The following is a 25,289-nucleotide window of genomic DNA, read 5'->3' on the forward strand; positions in this document are numbered from 1 at the left end:
GCGCCTTTGGGAGACACAGCCCCACCGCCCACGCCAGGACCCTCCTACCAAGGACGCTTCTCATTGGTCAGCTCCTGAAGCCGCTCTTCCCCTCAGCCAATCAGAAACAATCTGTGCGACTGTCTCCGCCTAGCATAGCCCCACCCCCTTCCCTTCCTGGAGGCCTGAATCACCAGATGTGTTGCCCTGACTGAGTTGACTTCCAGGGAAAGAATCTAGTAAAACACCTCTGTCAGTTCAAGCTTTAGCTCTTGGGGCGTTCGAATTCAGCTTAGGGATTCATCAGATTTTTTCCCCAGGCATCCATGTGTGTGTGAGCACCAGGGGCTCAAGACTTCAAGTCTCAAGGACTTCACTTTCCCAGGATGAGTTGGAACTGTCATCCTCCAATCTCAGCCTCCTTTCAGCAAGGATGCCAGGCATGAGCCAATTCCACATGGCTTGTTTAAAAGGCTGTGGTTCTTGGTCCTGGGGCTTGAACTCTGGGCCTGGGTACTGTTCCTGAGCACTTCACCTGAAGGCTAGTGTTCTACCACTTGACCACAACACCACTTCTGGTTTTGTGGTGGTTAATTTTGGAGATAAGCGTCTCATGGACTTTATTGCCCAGGATGGCAATAAAGGAACTGCGATCCTCATATTAAAATCTCTGAGTTGCTAGGATTACAGACTTGAGCCACCGTGCCCAGCCTAAAAGGCTTTTTATCTTTAAATTTGGCAGAGATGCAGTCTGTCATCCTAGCTATACACACACACACACACACACACACACACACACACACACAGAATTCAACATGCTATTTTATTACTTTCATTGCATCCTTCCTTTTTCACTGAATCTTACATTGCAGCATGCTTGCTAGCTTGCTTCCTTCCTTCCTTCCTTCTGTTCTTTCCTTCCTTCCTCCCTCCCTCCCTCCCTTCCTTCCTTCCTTCCTTCCTTCCTTCCTTCATTCCTTCCTTCTTTCCTTTCTTTTGTGGGGTGGTTCCAGGAGCTTGAACTCAGGCCTAGGCTCTAATTCTGACTTTTTAATTTTTTCCACTATAAGTCTGACACTGTACCGCTTCAGCCATTGTTCCATTTTCTACTTCAGGTGTTTAATTCGAGATAAGAATCTCTTGTACTTTTCTTCAAAAACTGGCTTGGAACTCTGATCCTCAGTTTTCAGCCATCTGAATTCAAAGGATTAACAGATGTGAGTAAGGAGTGCCTGGCTATCACTGAACATTTTAATTCTTTGGCCAGTATTTACTCTTCCAATCCATCTCTTTTATGCTAAAATGTATTAAATTTAAAAGAGTTTTCCTGTAGACAACAGTTTGGTATTGGTTTTTAGTACACTGTGCTTCTTCACATATTTACACAAAGTCGAAGTGATACTCGATTTTTAGTCGTATTGGTAAACTTTTCTACTCATCAGAGTTTTCACTTGCATAATGTTTCCCATTTCTGCCTTTCCATTTATTTTTGCACTCTCTATATTCATCTTATTTGTTTGGATATCAAATACATTTGTCTCCTAATTTTACTCTCCTAGATTTTACAAGGATTTATTTACATTGAATGTAAAGTTATCATTTGGGGAAGTATTCATTGGAGGTTGAAGCCAAGGGTTTGTGCTTATTAGATATGCCTTCTAGTTCTGAGCTATATCCTCTAGCAATTCTGCTTTCTTTATTTATTCATTCATGCATTCATTTTTATTGCTGATCTTGAGGCTTGAACTCAGAGTCTGAGTGCTGTCCTTGAGCTCTTTTTGCTCAAGACTATTGCTTTGCCACTTGAACCATATCTCCAGTTCCATTTTTTAAATTGGCTTATTGGAGCAAGTATCATGGAATCTCTAGGTTGGCCTCAAACCATGATTTTTGGATATGAACATCTTGAGATCTAGGATTACATATATGACCCACCTATGCCTAGCTTTTTGTTTTCCTTGCTTTATTTGGACACAGCATGTTGCCAAGTGGCCCAGAGTAGCCTCTAATTCATTCCTAATACACCTTCCTAGTATGTAGAATTTTAGACACCTGAGTTCTAAGTCCACTTTCATATAATGTTGTCCTATTTCAGAGTTAATGCAGGTGTCTTAGAATACTCTGGATTCCTCCCATCCTATATGCAGCTGATATCCTTAAGGATTTTCTCTTCAGAGATTGTAATTACTCCTGTATTGCTGAGAATATTGATGTGTGAGAAGAGATGAGCATAACAAAGGACTTTAGTATTTAAATCATTTTGTACATTCTTCTTTGCCAGATCTTTGTTCTAATAGCATTTTCCTTTGCCCTGAAGAACTTCCACTAATTTTGAAGATATTACTATATATACATGTATATAAATGACACATTTGCTAATATTATCACATTCACTCTTCTATTTTTTTATCTGAATTTTTCTTTGTTAAAATCGTTCTTTTTATTTTGCCAGTCCTGGGGGTTAAACTCAGGCCTGTCCACTGTTTTGGGGCTTTTTCAAGGCCACTTTTTTCTTTTTTTTTAATATCAATTGAATTTATTACAAGTTACTAAGCTCCAAGGCACATTACAGTGTTCTATTAACTACAGAAATGTATAAAGGACGAATAGAGCAGATTCTCCATGTCTAGCATTTGGCTCTACTGTTCAAAAGCATCCGTGCATCAATAAAGCAAAAAACAAAACAACAAGTGAAGATCCAACACATTCAGGTCAGTAGAAACAAACCAAAACATTTCCCCCTTCATAAACTTGCAACAAAAAAACACCCCAGCCCTCCCCCAACATCCCCCTTCACCATTTTGCAAACGAAACAGGAAAACAAAACAGAACAGAACACAAAATTAAGTGAGGACCTCAACACTTGGGGCTGTTTAGAAAGAAGCTTTCACCATTTTATAGGATCATCATTAATATTATTATTTTTTTTTTAGGCAGCAACACTCGCCTTGTCAAAACAAGAAAAAAGACTTTCCTTTCATGTGTGTGTGTGTGTGTGTTTTTCCTTTCAGAGTGCATAACATTTACAAAAATACACACCAGCAGCAGTGGTTGCTAAGGGCTATTAATTCTGTACCTAGGCAAACATTCTGCCACCAAGTAAATGCTAACGATTATGATGCGAATAACCCAACTCATATTATACTGCTTAACACAAACCAGCTTATCCTTCAAAGGAAGAAGTTACATACCTTTGTTCCAAAATATAGAAACATACGACGAAAATAATGTCTATACATAAGACTAACTTTTTGCAGTTTGTTATATTCACAATTCTACATCTTGGAGGGGTGGAGAATGGGAAGGGGAGGGGTGGGGGGTGGGTCCCTCTGGATGGGAGAGGAACTAGGGCAAAGCAGGTGGTGGCCTTAGGGTTCAAGGGTCTCTCTCCTTTTTCACTTTAGCATCCCCAGCTAGGACAGTAGCGATTTCGCCCTGCATGAAGGCCCAAGGTACATTCGACCCAACTAGGGGGCATTTCTCTCCGCTGGGACAATACACCTCGCCAGTGGCCCCCTGGGCCTTGATACTTTCTCTCGAACAAGGGAAGCAGAACTTGTGGCTAGGGACGGAGGGGCACTGGACGAAATGCGTGTCCTCCAAACGTTCGTGGCAAATGGTACAGCAGAGGGGTCCGCTGTTGGCCATGGGGGAATCCGGAATGTTTTGGGGGTGCACTTGGTCCATGCCCGGGTGGGCATTAGGTGGTGGGGGCGCCACCTGTAAATTCAGGTCCCCGTTACGTGAAGCCAAGCAGCGCTGCCCGGGCATGGAGGCTGGAGACATGGGGCTGCTGCTGTTGCGCCAGGCAGACGGGGTGGTAGAGTGCAAGGAGCTGCCGTTCTTGGGCAAGTGCGCCTTGCCCAGAGTGTCTGCCACCAACATGAGCGTGGCCATAGGGGACGGCCCGTTCTGGGGGGCTGACTCCGGTGGGGTGGTCCGGTTGGAATGGGGTCCCAGGGGCGGTGGGGGCTGTGGCGGCGGCGGCCACCCCGCTGCGTGGCCTGGCACCACAAAGCCCCCAGCCAACTTGGTGAGCTTCAGGGCCTCAATCTGGTTGGCCAGCCACTGCTGCCTCTGCTGTTCCTCGCCCAGCTTCAGCGCGCCCTCGGCCGAGTCCGGGGGCTCAGGGGACGCCTTCCTCTTCCACAGGCTGTCAATTTTGTTAATTTTTGTCAAAGACCCAACTCCTTGTTTTGTTGATTCTTTCTATAGTTCTTTTAGACTCCAATTCATTTAATTCTGCTTTGATTTCCTCCTGGATTTGAAGAATCAATATGGTGAAAATGACAATCTTGCCAAGGGCTATCTAAGAATAACCTGTGAGAATCTGTGACTGGATTAGAATGGTAATGGACCGGTGGGAGGCCTTGGTCATGTTCTAGAGTAAAGAATATGGATGGTAGACTCAGTATAAATAGAACTAATGGGTGGTAGATATGTGTTCCTTCCCAGTTAAAAGACAGATAGGAATGATTATTAGATAGGCATGCTCATGAAGTCTGTACTTTTGATATCTGGGCTCTGGTTAATTTTGAAATGGGAAGCACTAACTGACTCTGTATGGGATTTAACATCCCCTCTTACCTGACCAGTTCTCCCCAGCTTCCTATGGGGGGAAACTTGTGGCAGCAGTAGTTCTATGGAGGGGTGTGGAAACTCCCTTTTTCCTCTTCTTGCATACCATCTTCACTAACTTTACTAATAAGCTCTACCTTCTCAAATCAAGACATACTCATACCAGCTGCTCCTTACTCAATCCAGTAGTCTTAATTTCCTCCTTTCTTCACCTGGAAACAACCATTTAAGATAATTCTTACTTCCCAAATCCTTTCTTCCTTGCTTCCTTTCCCAAGGCATCCTTTATTAACTTCCCTCCGTTTCTTTACATTACTACTCTCCTTCCTGTTTTCTTTACAATGACTTTTGAACACCTTGGTTGGTGAAGGAGAAAGATGGGAAGAAGAATGTTGGTCACAAGGATACCCACCACATGACCTTTCTCTTTTCCTAGGTGGGTAGCAGTCTCCAGGACCTGCAAGGAGAATTGGGGAAAGTGCCCTGAACAGATTTTCAAGGAAAGGAGGCAGCCCTTCCTTACATTCTATTAGATTACATTTTTTTCTTTTCCTGGAACATGAAGGTACAAAGAGCTGAAAGACTGAATGATTGATGATGGAGGAAAATCAATACCAAACTTCAGACTCCATTACAGAGCTATAGTAATCAAAACAACATGGTACTGGTACCAAAACCGGCCAGAGGACCAATGGAATAGAACTGAAGACCCAGAAATTAATGCCACCTAATCTGTGATAAGAGAGCAAAAATATGAATGAAAGAAAGATATCCTGGTCAACAAATGGTGCTGGCAGAATTGATTAAGCACCTGTACAAAGCTAAAATTGGATCCTTATATATCACCCTGCACCAGAATTAATTCCCAATGGCTCAAAGACCTTGAGGTAAAGGGTGTCTACCCTGGAAAATTTACAGGAATAAATAACAGACACACTAGGGCTCCTTAGCACAGGTTAATGAAGGCCCAGAAACACAACATAATAAAGAATGTTTGAACAAATAGGACTGCAGTAACTGGTTTTGTTCTGTGTGCAAAACATATAGCTAGCAAGTCAAATAGAAAGCTCAGAGAGTGGGAGGACTTCACTAGGCATACAATAGACAAGGACCTCATAACAAAAATATACTAATGGCTCAAAATATTGACTCTCTTAAAAACAAATCCTCAAAAAAACCCCAAGGATCCCATTTAAAGGTGGGTTAAAGACTTAAAGAGAAACTTCTCAGAAGAGGAAATAAGAATGGCCAATAGACACATGAAGAAATCCTCAACATCTCTTGCCATAAAAGAAATGTAGGGCCCAGGAAATTGGCCTAGTGGTAGAGTGCTTGCCTAGCATGCACAAGGACCTTGGTTTGATTCCTCGGTACTACATACATAGAAAGTGGTGCTGAGGCTCAAGTAGTAAGAGTGCTAGACTTGAGAGAGTACAAAGGATAGTTCTATGCCCTGAGCTCAAGCCCAGTAGTAGCAAAAAAGAAAAAAAAGGAAATCTAAATCCAAACAACTTTGAGATTCCACCTCATATTAGATAGAATGGCCGCTATCAAGAAATCGAATAGTAACAGTTGCCGGTAGAGATGTGTTCAGAAGTGATGTCTACTGCATTGTGAGTGGGTCTGTAAACTTGTTCAACCACTCTGGAAAACAGTGTGGCAATTCCTCAAAAGGCTTAATGTACAGCTCCCCTATCACCTAGCAATTCCACTCCTGGGCATTTTCCCAAATGTCCATAAAAAGTACATGTTAAAGCTAGTAGCACCACCACGTTCATTGCAGCATTACTTACCATACCTAAGATATGGAACCAATCCTGATGTCCCTCAGTTGAAGATTGGATCAAGACATTGTGGTATGTATACACAATGGAATTCAATGCTGCCATCAGGAAGAATGACATCACCCCATTTTTTTTTGCCAGTCCTGGGCTTGAGCTCAGGGCCTGAGCACTGTCCTTGGATTTTTCTCAGTGCTAGAACTCTACCACTTGAGCTTCAGCACCGCTTCTGGCTTTTTCTAAGTATGTGGTACCCAGGAATCGAACCTGGGTCTTCGTGCATGCTAGGCAAGCACTCTACCACTAGGCCAAACTCCCAGCCCCACACCATTTTTTAAGGAAGTTGAAAGACTTGGAAAAAATCATATTAAGTAAAGTAAGCCAACTCAAAGAAACCTAGGCTGCATGGTTTCCCTCATTTGTAATTATTAGTATACATCTAGGATTTTCCTAGCAGAGAATCACATTAGCTCAAAAGCAATGAACCTACGGCCATATAGGGTGAGGCTAAGGGAAATGAATGTGGTGAGGATGTGCGTGGAATCCAGTAAGGACACAGAGGGAGTCTACAAGGACATATGATTCTTGAGGTCAAAGAGGGAATGAGGAAGTGGATGGAAGGCATCCCAGTGTGCCCCAGCTCTCCCCAGCTGAGTGTCAAATTCCTGATTCATACATCTCCAGAAGGGGAAGACACTAGCCAGAAGGTATACAGTTTCCCGTAAGTGTGGCACCACATCAAAAACAGAGACAGATGAACAGGGCTCAGAGCCAGGAGTTACACACCAGCCAGACATAGACAGGAGATGATGTGGTGCAACATGGGAAAGGCTAGAATCCTGAGGTATTTGTGTGTGTGCACATGTGCCTGTATTCTACCACTATATCTTCTGGCCTAGGGCATTGCAGATATTCTACCTTCTACCTCATGGCTGATGCACTAAAATCAGGCACCATACTTCCAGGCACCATTTTGCTGAAGAATTGGATTTGTATGCTGACACATGTCTACCCTGAGTTTCCTTCAAAATTGATTCCCCTGGCTTCAGGCATAAGAGGAGAAACTATTTTAGATGTTAGACAGCAGGATGCTCAAGATCAAATTATGGGGAAGCACGAAGGGGATCATTGAGGAATCAAGCACGTGCGAAATAATGACTATCTTGAGAGCTTTGTCTATTACAAGGCTCTGAATTGCCATCTCAGTACCCAAGTGCTGGGGAGGAGGAGCTACAGATGGATCTCAAGTGGCAGTGCACATACCAAACACGCTCAAGTCCAAGGGTACAATACTGTGGACAATCCACTATGGAAAGATGTACGATTTCTTCCATAATTACTTCCAGATTCTTTTTGCATGTATGTGTTGAATTTGTTAATGGTGAAAACAGCTTGTTAACAGCATTGCCACTTCCTCAACTGGACATGAGCATTGTTGAGTTGACTTGTCATTTGTGTTAAATCATTTTGGAATATGATAAGAATATACAGGATATATAACAGGCCATAACCACCAGCATGCAAATATTTTCAAATGTGAAAATTAAATAAGGAGACTGGGTCTACACACCATCACCTTGTTCTCCCAGCCATCCTGGTACCTAGCTGGGTGATAAGAGCTTTTCATCCAGCTACAAAACCTTCAAAGTGAAACAAGCCAATTTAAGGAGAGCTTGTCTTCAGAGAATATGGAGATGTCATGCTGTTTGGCTTTAGGGAAGATTGGCTCCAGTGAATGACTCCTCCATACCCAAGTCATGTGGTTTTTGTCTTTAAAAGCTTTGTGTAAGCTCTGTGCTGGGCTGCAGTCTTGGAGACAGAAGTCTCCCTACAGCCACTGGCTCTCCAATGAAGACTCCCAAATCTGCCTCTCAAAATCTGTCTTCTCTGTTTTTCACTGACTGAGTTCCAATACAACAAAAACAAATGGAAAACAACTGAAGAGGACAAAGGATAAGTGCTTATGGTCTGTTGTGAAATCAACTACTAGCAAACACAATGCTTAGTAAGCTTGCCACAATGGATATATGGAAGTCACAAGCCCCTGAAGTGAGAAGGCCCTAAGAAACAAAGGAGCAAACAAACCCAGGATCAACACTTAATACCAAAGAATTCTCCTACTCTGACTGACTGCCGCATTCAATGAGAGATCTGCTTCTAACCTGCAGTTCCTTTTCTCTATCAGATAGGCAGGTCAGACAGGAAGCATTAGCACAGCAAGGAGTGAGAAGAGGGAACATGCAAGCAGAATTTTAGAGGTAGAGCAAGGGCATAAGTTCCTACGAAGTATATTAGCTTTAAAATGATTTAAACAAGAGGACATTGAACAATGGTTTGGTTAACCAGGATAGAAATATTCATCACTGCAGCATAAAATTTTGCTTTTGTAGAGTCTCATGTCTATGAAAAAAACCAGGAAATATCCTTTTCCATACACACCATATAAAATGGCGCTTAGATAAACTGAAGTAAATGGGAGTGCAAAATCAATTCAAATGAATTTACATGGTACTTGACTATGTATACTTTCATTCTTTCATAAGAATAATGAGGACAATTATGTGAACAAGAGCTACGTCAAGAAAAATCGTTGATTATACTTTTGTGACTGGGTATTCTAGTGGAATCCCATTCTCAAAGAAATTATAGTGGGTGTGTGTTGTGTGCGTGTGTGTGTGCATGCATACACATTGCTTTTATGGCATTATGCTCCAGGAGTCTCTATTTCTTGCTGATGTTTGAAGTCTTGAACTATTCATTTCCCATCCAGCATTATGTTGGTGAATTGGAAATGGCCTTTCAAAGACATTCTTATGCCTTCCAATTTGCACCATCTGGCCCCACCCCTCCCAGTAAATATTATCATCAACTTGAGCCATTCCCTCATCAATCCATTCCTGGCCATGCTGAGAGCACAGTGGTTCACGCCAAAAGTTCAACTCACTCCTATGCAGCTTCATCTAATACAAGCTTCTGAAGTCAAACCTCAATACTGCAGAGAGGCATGGCAGGGATAGAAGAGGTGGAGATGTAGCTCAAATAGAAGATTGTGGGCTAATATAGAGAGGCCAGGGTTTCAAAACCCAGCACTGTATATAGAAAATAGGATTTATTTTCCCTAAACGCAGAGGACTAATGACCTGTGTTAGACTTATATGCCTTCACAGTGAAGGTATTGATGACCAAAAGGGTAAGCTGGCCATTCATGGCCAGCTATCAATGCCAAGTGAGTGCATATAGTTTTCACCTGAGTGTTAAACAATTTCTGGAGTATTGTAACCATAGACAGTACACATGACAGGCTATCAGTAACAGTACATCCTAATATTGAGTTCTGAAAATAAGCAAAAGTAGACTATGTGGAAAGACAATTTCTCCTGTTCTCTTTGGAAGTCAAGTAGGAGGAGCTACAAGGTCAAATGCAGATGGCCAGAGTGCATGTATGCAGCTCACACTTACTGGTGGGAATGGAAGTGGACTTCACATACAGAGTAGCTAATGGAGCATGAATCAGTTTTCTGTACCCCACACCTCTGTTATACTGAAAGGCCCACCACCAGATTGGATGGGAATCCTGCAGATCTTTTATCAATCAGATAGGCTGGACAGATAGCCAATAGTGGTGCCAACAGGAGGAACAGAAGCACCATGGAAGCAGAGATGTAGATAATAAATGAGCTTTGTATCCCACATAGCAAGTAAACTGGAAAATAAGCCACAAAACCACTAGAAAGATTGGTGTAGATTCATAAGGCATGAACTCTTGGTCTTCCTTCCATCAAAGCTTTGTTTAGCAGAGGTGAATATTTAAATGGAACAAGAAACCTCATTTCTCGAAAAGGCAGGAAATACAGCCTTGTAGACTTAGTTTTTGGTGAATTATAGATATTTGGGGAGGACAAGTATGTGTAGAAATTCACATAGTATTTGACTGTGTAGAATCTAACAATTCAGTGTTGATAATAAGGAGCAGAGTACACATACATCCAGAGGGATCAGCCAAAAAAGTTCAGACACCTGAATATAGATAGAAGGTGTATAAAGATGTACAGAGAACAAGCACCAACTTTGTGAGGAACGAGTTTGAAGGTCACAGCAGTGCAGCCTTTGTCTGTGCCATTCTGCCCTTTGACAAGTTGGGGGAATGACTGAGACACCAGTGAGGAGATGGATTCTTCTTCTACTGAGCAGAGAACTAGAAATCTTAAAAAAAAATCCTCATCAAACCCAATTCAAAGGGGTTGTACGCATTTTCTAAAGTACAACAACAAATAATCAGCAAGTATGTGCCTATGCACTAACAATTTACATCACAGCACTGGGAGATACAGGTCTCAAAGAGTAATGTCCTCAGTGCCTGTCTGGACCTAAGCACCTGCTGAGTCCATGTCCTTGTCATCTGAATGCTTTAGAATATTGAGACAATACCAGTATACAAGACAGAGTATTGGTATCACTATGTCCTCGTGTTCGGTTTTGAAACTAAATTGGAAAGTTCAAGATTCTGGGTTCATATCTCACCACCGGAGAGAAGTGGTAGAGGGGAAACCTAAGCTGGAGATGTCACTCAACTGGCAAACCACATGACTAGCATGTACAAGGCCATGCTTTCAATACCTATCACTGTAGATAAAAAGTATGATTTCTCTGATATTGTCCAAATTAACATTTTGTGTATTTGCAATGTTGAAAATGATGACAATATACTAACAAATATTATCATACTTGAACTTCCTAGCCAAATACCTGGCATATCCATGTACTTGTCCTCTGACTGTTAAGCCATTCTGGAATATAACAATACATAGTATACTCGAAAGCCTGTCCATATCTTGCTCAGGGATGCAATTATGTTCAATTTTGAAATGAAACAGAAACAGTAGACAAAGTCAAAGACATTTTCTATTGTGAGGTGAAGTACTTGCAATCACAATGCTTAGTCAGATAATCACAGTCTGTGTACGCCACTCACAAAAAGTCCTGGGACGTGACAAAGATTTCAGATGAGGAAGAGTTATTTGACCTTGCGTCAGTCCCTCATACCCCAGGACTCTGCAGCTTGAAATGCTAAGCATCACTTTGGATGGAGTCCTGCATTCCTCCTGCAGATGCTTTTATCCATCAGAGCAGCAGGACAGACAGCCAACATTAGAGCAAACAAGAAATAGAGAAGACATAGAAACAGAAATTTAGATGTTATATCATATTGAACTCCTATTAGCACATGAAATGCAAAATACATAAAGCAACAAAAGCACAATGAACACTGAATTAGGTTAGCTAGGAAAATAATATGTCTCAATCTTGCATAAAAGCTTTGTTTGCAGAGTTTACATTTTAACTTTTGCTAGAAGAAGCTTCATTTCTAGACAAAAGCAGGAAATACCCTTTGCATTTACAGTATGTAAAGTTGGTATTAGGTGAACTATTGCTAACATCAATGAAAAACTAAGTCTATGAATTCACATGGGCCTTGACTGTGTATAGTTTAATCATTTAGCACAGATGAAAATGAACAGCCGGGCACTGATGGCTCATGACTGCACTCCTATCTACTCAGGAGCCTAAGCTCTGAGGATCACAGTTCAAAGCAGCCCAGGCAAGAAATCTGAGAGACTCTTTTCTCCAGTAAGCCATCAGAAAACTTAAACTGATGCTGAGGTTCAAAGCAATAGAGTACTATCCTTGAGCTGATGAACTGAGACAATACCCAGCCCATGAGTTCAAGTCCCATGACTAAAACAAAATAAAAAAATCTTCCATCAAAGGTTAGATATCTGCATATAAATACACATGTGTATAAAGATATGTAGAGACCAAGGAACTATTTTCAAAGTCATAGCAGTGCAGCTGTTGTCTGTACCATTCCTTTCTTTTCCAAGTTAGGTGAATGAATGAGAAACAGTGAGCAGACACTTCTCAGAGGAAGAGGTAAGAATGACAAAGAAACAGAGGATGTGCAATCCACCATCCCTAGCCATAAGAAAATGCAAATCAAAATGGCTCTGAGATTCCATCTTATTCCAGTTACATTGCCCAACATTAGGAGTTAGAACAACAAATGCTGGTGGGGATTTGAGGGAAAAGGAATCCTATTTCACTGTAAACTAATACAACCACTTTGGACAGCAGTCTAGAGGTTCCTCAAAAAATCCCTTAACTGTGAACTAGCCATAACATTCCAGGACATCTATACAGACAAACACAAGCCAGAACACTGTAAATACAGTTGTGCCTCTATGTTCATTTCTGTAATATTCAAAATAGCCCAGTCTTGGGAACAGTCCAGGTGTCCTACAATGGTGAGTGGATTCAAATAATGTACGATACTGATACACAATGTAGTTTTACACTGCCATTAAAAATTATGTAATTTGGGGTCGGGGGTTTGGCCTAGTGGTAGAATGCTTGCCCAGGATGCACAAAGACCTGGGTTCAATTTCTTGGTACTACATACATACAAAAGCGGGAAGTGGTGCTGTGGCTCAAGTGGTAGAGCACTATCTTTGAGGAAAAAGCCAAAGGACAATACTCAGGCCCTGAGTTCAAACCCAGGACTGACCAAAAAATAAAATAAAATTATGTAATTTGGGAGCCTGGAGTGTGGCCTAGTGGTAGAGTGTTCACCTACCATGTAAGAAGCCCTGAGTTCAATTCCTTAGTTCCTTATATAGACAAAAGCTGGAAGTGGTACTGTGGCTCTAGTGGTAGAGTGCTAGCCTCAGAAATCACTGCCCAGGCTCTGAACTAAAGCTCCAGGAATGGCAAAAAAATCTGTCTTTTGGGGGTTAATGGATGGGCCCAGAACAAATCATAGTAAGTGAAGATAAGTCAAGTTCAGAAAGACAAATGACACATAAGCAGAGAGTAAATCTAAAATACATGGTGACATGAAAAGTCATAGAGGACTGTGATCATTCATATATAGTGAGACCAAAGCAGGTACTCTTAGAGGAGGAATTAAGAGGTATAATGCCTCTCTGCTTCTGTCTATGGGGAGGATGAGGGAGGTACACAAAAGTGGAAGGACAGAGAGTGAACAAATGAAGTAGTGATACTCAGTAGAAATCATGTTGAAAATGAACTATATAACTTGTGGAAGCAACAGAGGTGAAAAATGGGAAAGTATAAAGGAGGGGATGTCATTATCTAAAGACAAATATATTCATTACCTCACTTGTGATATGGTAACCCCTCTGTATATCACCTATGTAATAACAAGAAAAGTACAAAAGAAGCAAGAAAGCACAACACAAAAAGCTGCCACTCTAAACACTTAAACAGAAAGGTTCCATTGTTGAACTGATGTTGTAAAACTAAATGGGTCTATCACAAATCTGTCAAACTCAAAGACACAGAAAAATGATGAAAAAATTATAAGCAACTACTTTATGTGAGAACAAATCACACTAATCATTTAGCTGTAGAGAAATATTAACCAGAATGTATGATCTAGGAAGTCATATAATGTCAGAGTCATAAGTACTTTTTAATTACATAACAATATTGCATTCTTATTTTTATGGCTCACATTTTGATTACCTGGGATAGACTGGAAACTAATATTCACAAAAAATATGTGGGAAATAATGATGGTCAAATAGAAATCCATACTACCTGTGAAGTATCTTGTGTGTATATTTGCATGTGTACATGCACATGTATATATGTATACATATGTATATATTTGTATATATGTAGGCAAGTGTGTCCGCGGCCAACTGAGTACACACAAAGAAAGCCTGAAGTTGGCATGTAGGAAGATCATAATGAGGACTAATCTTACACAGAGTGTCACTGTCTATATTTCTGCATAGTCATATTGTAGTATATGCTTGCACTGTTGTATCTTTTGGATTTCTCTGAAAAAATTGTAAAAGGTTATTATTCAAACCTTTCCTTTCCCAGTATAATGAAACATGGGAGATAAATGAGCACATAATATGCATAGATACAAGGTGATAAATAATAATTTATTCTAATCACATATATATGAAATATGTGTGGATATAGGTATCGTTTGTTTTTGGATATGTATGTACATATTCATACATGAGCTTCTATCTAAGTATATATTGTACATATTATACCCACAACACAGATAACAGTATTATATAAGATATGCTATATGTAATACCTAATATAAACCAGATTTACTATATATACGGTACATATAAGCATATATAACATATATTCATACACAAAATACTCAGAATGTGGAATTTGCATTGGGGAAGTTCATATATAAAAACTGCACTACAGATATCACTGTCAGCATTTTTGCATGTTCATTGTAGCAGGAGAGGTACCTTTTTGATTTATTTGGATAAATGTATAACATGTTAAAAGAGAATATTGTCTTTCTTGTAGTTTTTTAGCTATATTATGCATTTTGACCATTGCAAATTAAGTGTAGTGATCTGATTGTATCAATGGCATTTCTATGTGAGCTTAGTCACATGTCACTGATTGCTATTAAAAAAACAGTCAGAATTATACCTACTTTCTGTTTCAAAATTATCTGATTAGTTCAAATAAGTTGCCTTACTTCATTATTTTGTGGAAGCTGCTTTAAAACATTAAGGGCTATTGTATCTGATGCAGCTACCACAGAAAGTTAAAATATTTTAATTTCCAATATACTTATGGGGTCAAGGCACACAAAAATGTATCTTTTCTCATTGTACCTTTGTGCTTATATTAGCACTATTCAAAAGAGCTGAAGCTGGGCACTGGTGACTCACGCCTGCCATGCTAGCTACTCAGGAGACTGAGATCTGAGGATCACGATGCAAAGCCAGCCTAGGCAGGAAATCCATGAGACTCTGATCTCCAATTAATCACCAGAAAAACGGAAGTGGCACTGAAACTCAAAGTGTTAGAGCCCTAGCCTTGAGCAGAACAGCTCAGGGAAAGAGCCCAGGCCCAGAGTTAAAACCCCATGACCCACAAAAAAACAAAAGCTACCTATTCACCAATGAGTACATATAAAACTGCTGTATGTGGACAAAATGAGGAATGAGTCTGCTCTAAAAATGGAATGATATCATTATCAGGAAAATGGATAAGAGAACTCAGCATGCTAAGCCAAATACATCACACTGAGGGTTAAATGTCACATTTTTCTCTCCATTTTGTAAATTTAGATTTAAAGATGAACAATAGGAATGTACAAGAGGAACTTTTGGGGGAAGGATAGCAGTGGGGAGTATGGCACATGTATAAAATGCTCTTCAATATACTATCTAATCAACATTAATAAAGTCAGAGCAACTGTTGAAATTATTCCGAGAGTGGGGAGCACATGTATGGAGGATACTGGAAGCACCAGTGTAAACAAAAAAGGTATTCCAATAAAAAAAACCAAATATGTAGAGATTCAGAATGAGAGCTTGAAGTTTAAAAAAAAACCCAGATATTCAATTCTTCTATGAACACTGAATAATAGCAATATTAACTGAACACAAGGTAGTCAAACAAGTCAGGGTGTCAAAACTGAAGCGTAATCATTCAAACTTTGCAAACCAGTGGAACATATTGAAATGCAACTGACCCTGCTCAGGTACTGGTCCAGGCTCTTAACTGAAGTGTATGCATTTGATGAAGAAGTCACATGGTTTTCTCCAGGAGGGAAACTTCCCTTCAATTCTGCATCATGTGGAAGTCTTTTCATAGAAGAGCCCTTGATGCTAGGCCTTGTGACAGGAGTATGTGCAAGAGACTGAGAGTGTGCAATCACCAAGGAAATTCCTTCAATGGCCTCCTTCATTCTGTCCACAGTCCTGTGAAGTTTGCCAAGAACAAATACCAGCATTTCGTTAGTCAATAAAGAATGCCTAAGGAACTTGAATTTCTGAGGACCAGGAGAAAAGAATAAATGAAAAATGCCTTTGCATGCATTTACTGTCAGCAATAATGGAAAAGTATGACAACATGGCTGAATGCTGAGGAATTGTGAACAAACAAATTTTTATGAGTATTTTGCAGGTATTGATCAAAAAATTTGTTAACTATGCATGTTAAATTTTACAATACTATACATAGTAGTTATTGAAAGTAAGTGAATAGGAACATATAAAATTATCATATACAAAATATTATTCCTGGCAGCATCAACAAATACTATATTCAAAAATTTTGCCTTACAATGAGATCTCAGTATATTCTAATTTTAGGAAGTCATTATAATTGTGAGTTAAGAAATTTGCCTTTAATTATTACATGTATCATTGGTAAAATAACTTATCCCAAACTATGAACACTACAAAAACACACCTTTAAGCACCTGAGAGGGGAGTCAGAAAGCTATGAAGTTGTATGTATAGATCTAAATGCTGTTCAAGAATTTCCATATAGACTGGCACATACCTCAAAATGACAAAATTCTCCTTCTTGCTCTTCACACTGTAATTGTGATAATGCATTCTTTGCTTTTTTCTTGTTCCTTTTCTCGACATTTGCACGTATTTTCCAAATATATTCTCATATGTATTTTACATTGTCTTTTTTTTAAAGTTGTGAAGATCATTACATAAATGAAGTGCATTCTGGGTGAAATAGACAACCTGAAAAAAAACAGTAAAAGGTCTATCTCAGTTGTTTAACCATAAAGGAACACATGTATCCATATTTTCTCATTCACTCATCTGTCCAAGTGCATAAAAAGACTGTACTCCATGAAACCACTGCATGAAGCTTTGCAGATAAATGAGTTACATCCCTGTTCTGGGTTAGCTTAGAGCCTAGGGCAGTGGAAAGGCAGAAAAATGACCACTGTCGCTTCAGTAGATATTGGGATAAGATGCATTTTCTCCTTGCACTAGGAATTGACCTTCACTAGGCACAGAAGTACTTTCCAGAAGAAACTAGCTTTCCTAAAAAGGAAACAGGAAGAGAGACTATGAGCTGATATGTATCCAATCTATCTACAATATTTACTGATGCTTCATGGCAGTCTGTTTCTACCTAAGGTGCAGTAAGCTGTACTGAGCTGTGGTGCTCTATGAAGCCAATCCAAAAGTATTCAAGCAAACCACACTAAAGCACTTTGAAGACAACATATTTGAGAGAATGAAGTCAGTGAATGCACTGCTAAACTATTACAGATGGGTGTCCTAAAGAGACAGTGAAGAAAATGTTCCCAGTGCCCAGGCCCTTCTGTGAGAGGGGTACAGACCAAGGCACAAAAAGAAGAAAGCTAGCTGGTGCATACTCCAAGTTCCCAAGATGCAATGGTGAGGAAAACAGGCTGAAGGAAGCTAGGAGCTTGACTGTCACATGACAGCGCACTGGAGAGTACAGAGAGGTATGAGGGAAATCCAGGAGAGCTACACAGGACCCCCTTGCATATGTAACAGAGCAATGGATCACGTGTGTTCAGAAAGGGGCCTGACATTGAGGAATAAAACACATGAAGAGATGACAGGAAACTACCTATTGTTCACACTCTGCCAGGAATTGATGTCATTACAGAGCAGAGGACATCAGAAATGCCTTGCTTCAGCAGGGCAAAATTAACCCTCAATAAATCCTGTCCTGAAATATCCTACAATTTATAAAACCAAGAGAGGAAGAACCAACTTTTTTGTAAGTGACCTAATTATTGCCAAAAACAGGGCTCAAGAAATCTAATTTCTCATTACAGATATAAAAGATTGAAATCATACAGAAGATTGATGAGCACAGCGAATGTTAACCCATGTGTTAAACATCAGTGTTTTCTCAGAGTAATCCTAATGATGTCATTTGATTTCCTCTGACATTTCTTATAAGTGAATAAAGATCAGAGTCATATGCCAATAGATATGGATGCAGTAGTTGATCTCTAATAATCCTATTTACTCAGAAGGCTCAGAGGATGTTGGTTCATAGCTACCAGGGGCAGGCAAATATAGACCTTTATCTTCAATGGGCCATCCAAAACCCAGAAAGTGGAGGCTCAAGTGGAACAGAGCCCGCTATAAGTAAAAAACAAGCAAGATTCTTGGATTGGATTTCAAGACTTACTACACACATCTATACACACACACACACACACACACACACACACACACACACACACACACACTGATCATATTAATGCCAGAAAGTATCCACTCTAAAAAGAAAGTTATTAGATTTATGGTAATCTGAACTCTTGTACATGGAAAGTATGGAAAGGCAGATCTCCAAAGAATATACACAATCACAAATCATCCCTTGAAGGACAGCAACCATCAGCAGTCTTCAGTTATATAGTAAAAGGACTCCAATGTGCATTCAAGGCATGAACAAACTAGAATGCTAAAACACACAACAAATCTTACCCTACAGTGTGCTTGTGAAAACAGAAACGAAGCTTCAATTAATGGCTAAAGGCAATGAGAACTTACAAAGCTTTTTGAACTTCCCTTCTTTGTACCTTTCCTTTCTTCCACTCCTGCCCACGCCTGCTAATTTTTGACAGAGGTTCCCACTATGTAGTTCCAGCTGGTCTGGAACTTCAAATCTAGTCTTAGCCACAGACACACTGAGATTACAGATATGGGATACCATGCCTGGCTTTTGCAAAGTGCACAAGAAAGCCACATAAATGACCAGTAAGAGACTTTTGTGACTGATGTGTGTTCACTTCTTTAGCAGCCATGATTAAACATACACAGAATTCAGAAGTGAAAGCATTAAATTGTAAATTTCATGCCAATTATAGTTCATCATGCATCAGTAACACCTAATAAACCTTGAGAATACTGAAAGCTCTGCTACAAGAATCCACCTTTGAGGATATGAGAAGATGTATGAGAAATCTAGAGAAGTGAGAGCTATAACATTGTGGCCATGTTGCTTGAAAAGATCTGGTGTACACTAAATATGGGATTAGCATTTACAAAACTGACCATGGTCTCTGGAGTTGTCGTGAATGTGAAAGGCACCTATGGTTCTTGCAGTATTGTAGGTGGAAGCGGTATGATCCTCAGTGAGAATGGGAGAGCACAGAGGAGAAGGGTGCTGCTGCAGGAAGGTCCATAAGACTCTCATCTCCTGTAAAATACTCAGAGAAAGACAGCTATGGGCTGTGCCTCAAGGGGTAGATCCCTATCTTTGAGCAAAGAAGGCTCGGGGTCACAGTCTGAGTCTCAGTTCAAGCCCCAGAACTGGGGGAAGACAAAAAGAACTTAGAGGTATTCAGTGGTATTTTACATGGAGAAATGCTCATAATGAGGCAAGGCAGACTCTTCTGAGACCAATTCAGACAACTGAGAGAAGACATTAGAATCATCTGCTCCATTTATTTGGTGTGTGATCTATACATTAAATAACAGTATTTGAAAATGTATATGTATTTCAGAAAATACATTTAATCCCATACATCAAATATACAAATGAGGTAATTATTCATTACCAGACCTAGAGTTCTTTCTGCTTCTTAAAGGTTAGAGGAAAAATTAAAAAGCAAATACATAAGATAAAGATGTAAAGATCCTATTTCAGCTATAATTCATGGCTACCATTCCTTAATTGGTATTCAAAATTAATTAAGTAAAAATGTTTGAATTCATAAAAAATTAACTTTGTTGTTTTCAGTGTCTTTATCACTGAGCTCTTTTCTTCTGATTTTCATGTGAAACCACTGTTGTTGTGGCCATGGTTGTTGTCTGGTCATTGTTCATGTCATTCAAGCATGTGACTATAGAAAAACCTTACAGATATACAGAAGTATGCCTGGTGGAAATATTTCAGCAAGCAATTAACTCAAGAACACAGAAAGCAACCTTGCACATCCCATAAGCTATGGAGGATGGGGTATCAAACACATATTTTTTAAAGTAGTAATATTTTCACTGAGATAGTAATAAAATACAGAAACACTTTCCAGGAGAGAATTTGCTTATGTATCAAAAGATGATATTTGTATGATAAGAAGGATCCTAATACTGAATTAAGCAAAAGAAAAGGTAATGGTCAGCTGGGCTCTACTAGCTTGCATCTGTAATCTTAACTTCTCAGGAGGCTGAGATCTCAGAATCCATATTTGAAATCTGCTTAGGAATCAAAGTCTAACAGACTTATCTCTAATAAACATTCAAATATTCAGTAGTGGAGCTGTGGCTCAAATGGGTGAGTGGTAACCAAGAGTAAAAACACCTCAGTGGGCCGGAAGTATGGCCTAGTGGTAGAGTGTTTGCCTAGCATGCACGAAACTCTGGGTTCAATTCCTAGGTACCACATACATAGAAAAAGCTGAAAGTGGTGCTGTGCCTTAATGGTAGAGCACTAGCCTGTGAAAACGCAGGGACAATGCCTCTTTCTTTTGTTCTATCTTTCTTTCTTCCTTTCTTTTTTTGTAAGTCCTGGGGCCTGACCTCGGGGCCCCAGTTATGAGTAGAAGCCTTGGACCTGGAACAGAAAAAAGAAAGAAGAAAAAAAGAAAAACATCTCAGTACCCAGGCCCTCAATTAAAGGCCTAGGATCAACAGCAATAGAAAAAGAAAGAGTATTTTCCTAGATGCACAAGGACACAAAGCATATTAATCTATGCATTAAGAAAAAGCTTTCACTGACAAGAAAACTCAATGGAATTTTAGTCAGTGTGTTAGTTTTAAATACTGAAAGTTTTACCACAATGTAAACTTTCCCTTAGGAAGAAAAAAGGTATAATAAGCTTCAAGAAATTAAAAGTATAATTTCTTACTGCTTGTGTGCTCCCCCCCCCTCTCTCTCTCGATTTCAGATTCTGACCATGTCAACTTTTAAACTTAGGGCTTCTCTTAACTCTTGCTCAACTTTCTACACCATGTCTGGCTTCAACCTCATCTCATAAGGCACACTGCCTGCCTCCTTTAATGCTACTTATTGTGAACAGGGAGTCTCCCAGACTTTCATGATGGGTTGGCTTTGAACATGGACCTACCAAATCCCAGGCTGTTGATTATCTAAAGGAGAAGTATCTGGTAAGAAGAGCTATTTCTTTTTTTCATATTTTTTTATTGTAATTATTAGAAATGTTACATTATATTCACCAGATAGAAGGTGCATTACTTCACAAACATTGATACCCTTTCTTATGTTTTGGTCCCCATTCCCGTCCCTCCGCTCCGCTCCTCATCTTGTTTTTCCCCCTTCCCTACCCTATTTCAAATAACCAAATAAGCATATGTACAATATATCAGACAACAAGCTGAAAAACTGTAACACTATGAGATAAACCTGGAACAGCATAAGAGATGAGAGATAACATAGCACGTTAAGGATATCAATCACTCATTATATGGCTTTTGTTTCTATATCCAGGAGGTCCTTTCATACCATATGGTCTTATGTATCTTGGTTTGTTCTGTTGTAAATCTCTGCTAGGGGAGCCCAAGGTTTCTACTGATTATGACAAATGAGGAACACCATTGAGCCTATGTTCCTTTGAGTCTGGCATAAGAACAGTTATTTCTTAATTGTGAAAAATGAGTCTTGGACTTTTGGCAAAATTTCTTTCCAGTTGATTACAACGTAAACACCAGGATAATGGGTATCTTTCTAGCTGACAACTGCTCAACCCCTGACTGTCAGGGTAAAATGATGAACCTAGGCATGCTCTGCTCGTCTCCCTGGACAATGATCTTCCTAGAGATTCACTTCTCTCTTAGCTTTCTTTCCATGGAGGATCAAGGTCTCATTAGGAAATCCGTTGTCTGAATAGGGACTTTTCCTCCTTCTGGCTTCCATCTCAGGAACAAAGGAAATTTAAATCTTTCTCAACATCTTCATTGGAAGGGGTGCTAGAGCTAAAATTCTTTGCTGACAGATACCATCATGTCAATACAATGCAAACATGCGTAGTTTGTTCACCGATGGTGTCTCCATAGGTTAATATTCAGAAAGGGAAACTGATTCAGTTTTGAATATATAACACAATTTTAACATGGCATGAAGCCATGATTCCTAAGTTCCTATTGTATATATGGGTTCCTGGGCTTTCTTCCACTTGGTTATCATGCATATTGGTTCTTTAATCTGTGTGTATTCACAGCAAAATATCCAATGTGAATCTATGCTGAGCTATATTTAAATTAGCCAATAAACATTTGATTTCATTTTCTCATCCAATTCATTAAAATGAAATATTCTGTTTTTTTGTGATATTAAACACCATTCTCAAACACCTCTCAGACACAACTGGTTAGATTATGTCAGATTTTTCACTCGCTCAATCCACATACTGAAGTTCACAGCACAGCACACGATATATTTCTGTCCAAATCCTTGGCACTAATGATTTTAATATGAAATTATGAATTTGAAACCTCTGAGAATTATCGAATTCGAAAGAAGCTAAGAGTTAGTAACAAAATAGGATTCACAATTCAGAATGCTTAGTCTTGATTGGGATTTAAACTTTTATCACATGAGGCATATTTACTTATTTTTTTATTTTTCTTGGATGTAGGACCTGAATTCTGGGCCTGGGTGTTTCCTTGAGCTCCTCAGCCCAAGGCTACTGCCCTACCCCTTGAACCACAGCACCACCTCCATTTTTCTGGTGGTTCATTGGAGATAAGTGCCTTATGGACATTAGGGCCAGGGCTGGCTTTGAATCCTGATCCTCAGATCTCAGCCTCCTGACTAGGTAGGATTATAGGCATGAGACACCGTGCCCATCTACGTGAGGCATATTTATTATCAGAAGCACAAATCATAATCATCCATTTTGAGTGTAACTCTAAGTATCATATTGAATATAAGATATTGACATTTCTAAGGAGAGTCCCAATATTCATACTTATGAAATGAATTATAGAGCACTTAATGCTTTGTCCCACTGATTGTTTAGAGTAACCTGGGATATAAATTCCTTTGGCTATATTATTGAAAATACAAAGATCCCTTATAGGAGAAGATAGAATGTAAATAATGAACATACCAAAGGTTATGTTCTCTCACACATGTCTTGCCCTTCTGCTGCATTAGACTGAGTCATGTCCTGCCGAGAAAACCATTATCTTCTATCAGTCTCACCTACTAAAATCAGATAAATCATGGTATTTAGAGCAAAAGAAAATTTGATCCTTAAAGAAGCAAAAGTGCAAATCCTCAAGTATTCAAAGTAACCAAGAGAAAATTTTTTTTTGCCAGTCCTGGGACTTGAATTCAGGGCCTGGACACTGACCTTTGGCTTTCTCAAGGCTAGAGCAATACCACTTGAGCCACAGCACCACTTCCAGCATTTTTTGTGTATGGGGTCTTGAGGAATCGAACCCAAGACCTCATGCAAGCAAGGCAAGAGGCTACCACTAGGCCATGCTCCCGGGCCTAGCAGGAATTACTTCAGTGACCCAGATCTTCATCACTTGAATATATACAGAAGCTTACCCAAGATAAGTGCATGGAACCATTCTGGTGGATATTTTATTGGGTGCAATTGAAGCAACAGGATAAAAAGAAACAGTAGGGGGGGGCAGGAGTTTGGCATAGTGGTAGAGTGCTTGCCTAGCTTGCACAAAGTCCCTGGTTCGATTCCTCAGTAACACATACATAGATCAAAGCCAGAAATGGTGCTGAGAGTCAAGTGGTAGAGTTCTAGCCTTGAGAAAATCCAAGGACGGTGCTTAGGCCCTGAGCTCAAGCCCAGCACTGGAAAAAAAAAGTAAACAGTAGGGCCAGGAGCAGGAGTGGATAGTGAAACTCATTATGAAGCCCCATTCTGTGGCTTGCTCCACTGATCCTATTCAGAGAGCTTGATGACTTAAAAAATTATCAATTCACAAGGTCACTTTTGACATGTAATGAAAAAGGCAAATGCAGTGTACTACTTTAATTATTCTGTGGATCTACTTCTAAGCTTACCTTTATTAGTTATCATTTTGATTGACCATTTAACATAACAGTAAATCTGTTGAGAAAATTTCAGTTAAATGACTTTTTAGAAGTAAATTGGACTACTTACCTTGTCCTCGTACCTACACTGGAGTTTGTATCCTTAGCTCTTCAGCCTCAGAGGACTGAGCAGCACACTTCTTCAAAAGAACTAAGCAAGGAGTCTGCAGAATAATGGGATGAACAATGAGCCAGTGGGAGATGTGGAGATCACATTCTGACAAGATGCTTGAACTTCCTCTCTTAGCAGGAATGGGACAGGAAAATGTGAGAAACATGTATATGACATGAAAGATCATGAATACATACATACTGTATGGCCAGTATGTCTTTTTAATATGTAGAGCCATTGACCAGGAATCCAAACACATATGTCCAGTCACAACTTCCTGACACACAGAGTGATAGCTAGGGTGCATAGTTCAACCAGGAATTTATTGGGAAGAAAAGCAAAACAGAAGGACAAGTCATGAGTTCAAGCCCCAATTCCAATACCAGGAAGTACAAAAATGACAGATAGAAAAGACAGACTTATAGATGATAGATTGTATAATCATATCTGCACATAGGTACTTGTATTCAGGGAGGAATTATCTGAACATATTAATATTCAAAGACATCAGCAATCTAACTTGTTATGGAAGTCTAGGAGATAATTTTGAAACTTTTTGTATGGTGACAGTTTCTATGACTAGTTTTTATCTTTATATTCATCACTATTCATTGCTTCAGAATTTTTCTGTGAAATGCTGTGTAACAATTAAAAGAAAAAATAAATACTTGACCTTTCTGACCCAGAGTCTATAAAACTAGCCTCAGGTATCTTCAGCTAATCACAGTCCTTTACTTATGATATTCAAATATCTATTGCTGAAGAAAGCACATAACCCTAAATTCCTATACATGTTCTTTCTCATGATCTTTTCTTTTGTTCCAATTAATAGCACTGCTGAGAATTAGTCTCTTCACTAATAAAACTTTTCTATGTTTTTAAATCTGCTTACTTAAGAAAGGCGAAAAAGCAGATTATATTGAAATGCAAACTTGCCTGCTCTTGTTTTCTAACACAGTAAGCTTAAACATAGGGCCTAAATGTTATCCTTTCCC

At 39.6% G+C, this 25,289-nt stretch overlaps 2 protein-coding genes across 2 annotated transcripts in view; one reads left to right on the forward strand and one right to left on the reverse strand.

Annotated features, from left to right (window-relative positions):
• LOC150039013 (uncharacterized) overlaps positions 1 to 25,289 on the forward strand; it is a 100,481-nt gene that overhangs the window by 64,225 nt on the left and 10,967 nt on the right. The gene's annotated exons all lie outside the window — the stretch shown is intronic.
• LOC150039016 (putative E3 ubiquitin-protein ligase IRF2BPL) lies at positions 2,966 to 8,097 on the reverse strand. Its single transcript, XM_090328075.1, has 2 exons — positions 8,089 to 8,097; positions 2,966 to 4,188 (listed from the first exon to the last, which is right to left on the reverse strand). The coding sequence occupies exons 1-2, from the start codon at positions 8,095 to 8,097 to the stop codon at positions 3,355 to 3,357; spliced, it is 843 nt and encodes a 280-aa protein (XP_090184201.1). The 3' UTR covers positions 2,966 to 3,354.

This window comes from Megascapheus bottae, unplaced genomic scaffold (assembly GCF_031878675.1).
Source record: "Megascapheus bottae isolate mThoBot1 unplaced genomic scaffold, mThoBot2.hap1 HAP1_SCAFFOLD_132, whole genome shotgun sequence".
Classification (NCBI taxonomy): domain Eukaryota; kingdom Metazoa; phylum Chordata; class Mammalia; order Rodentia; family Geomyidae; genus Megascapheus; species Megascapheus bottae.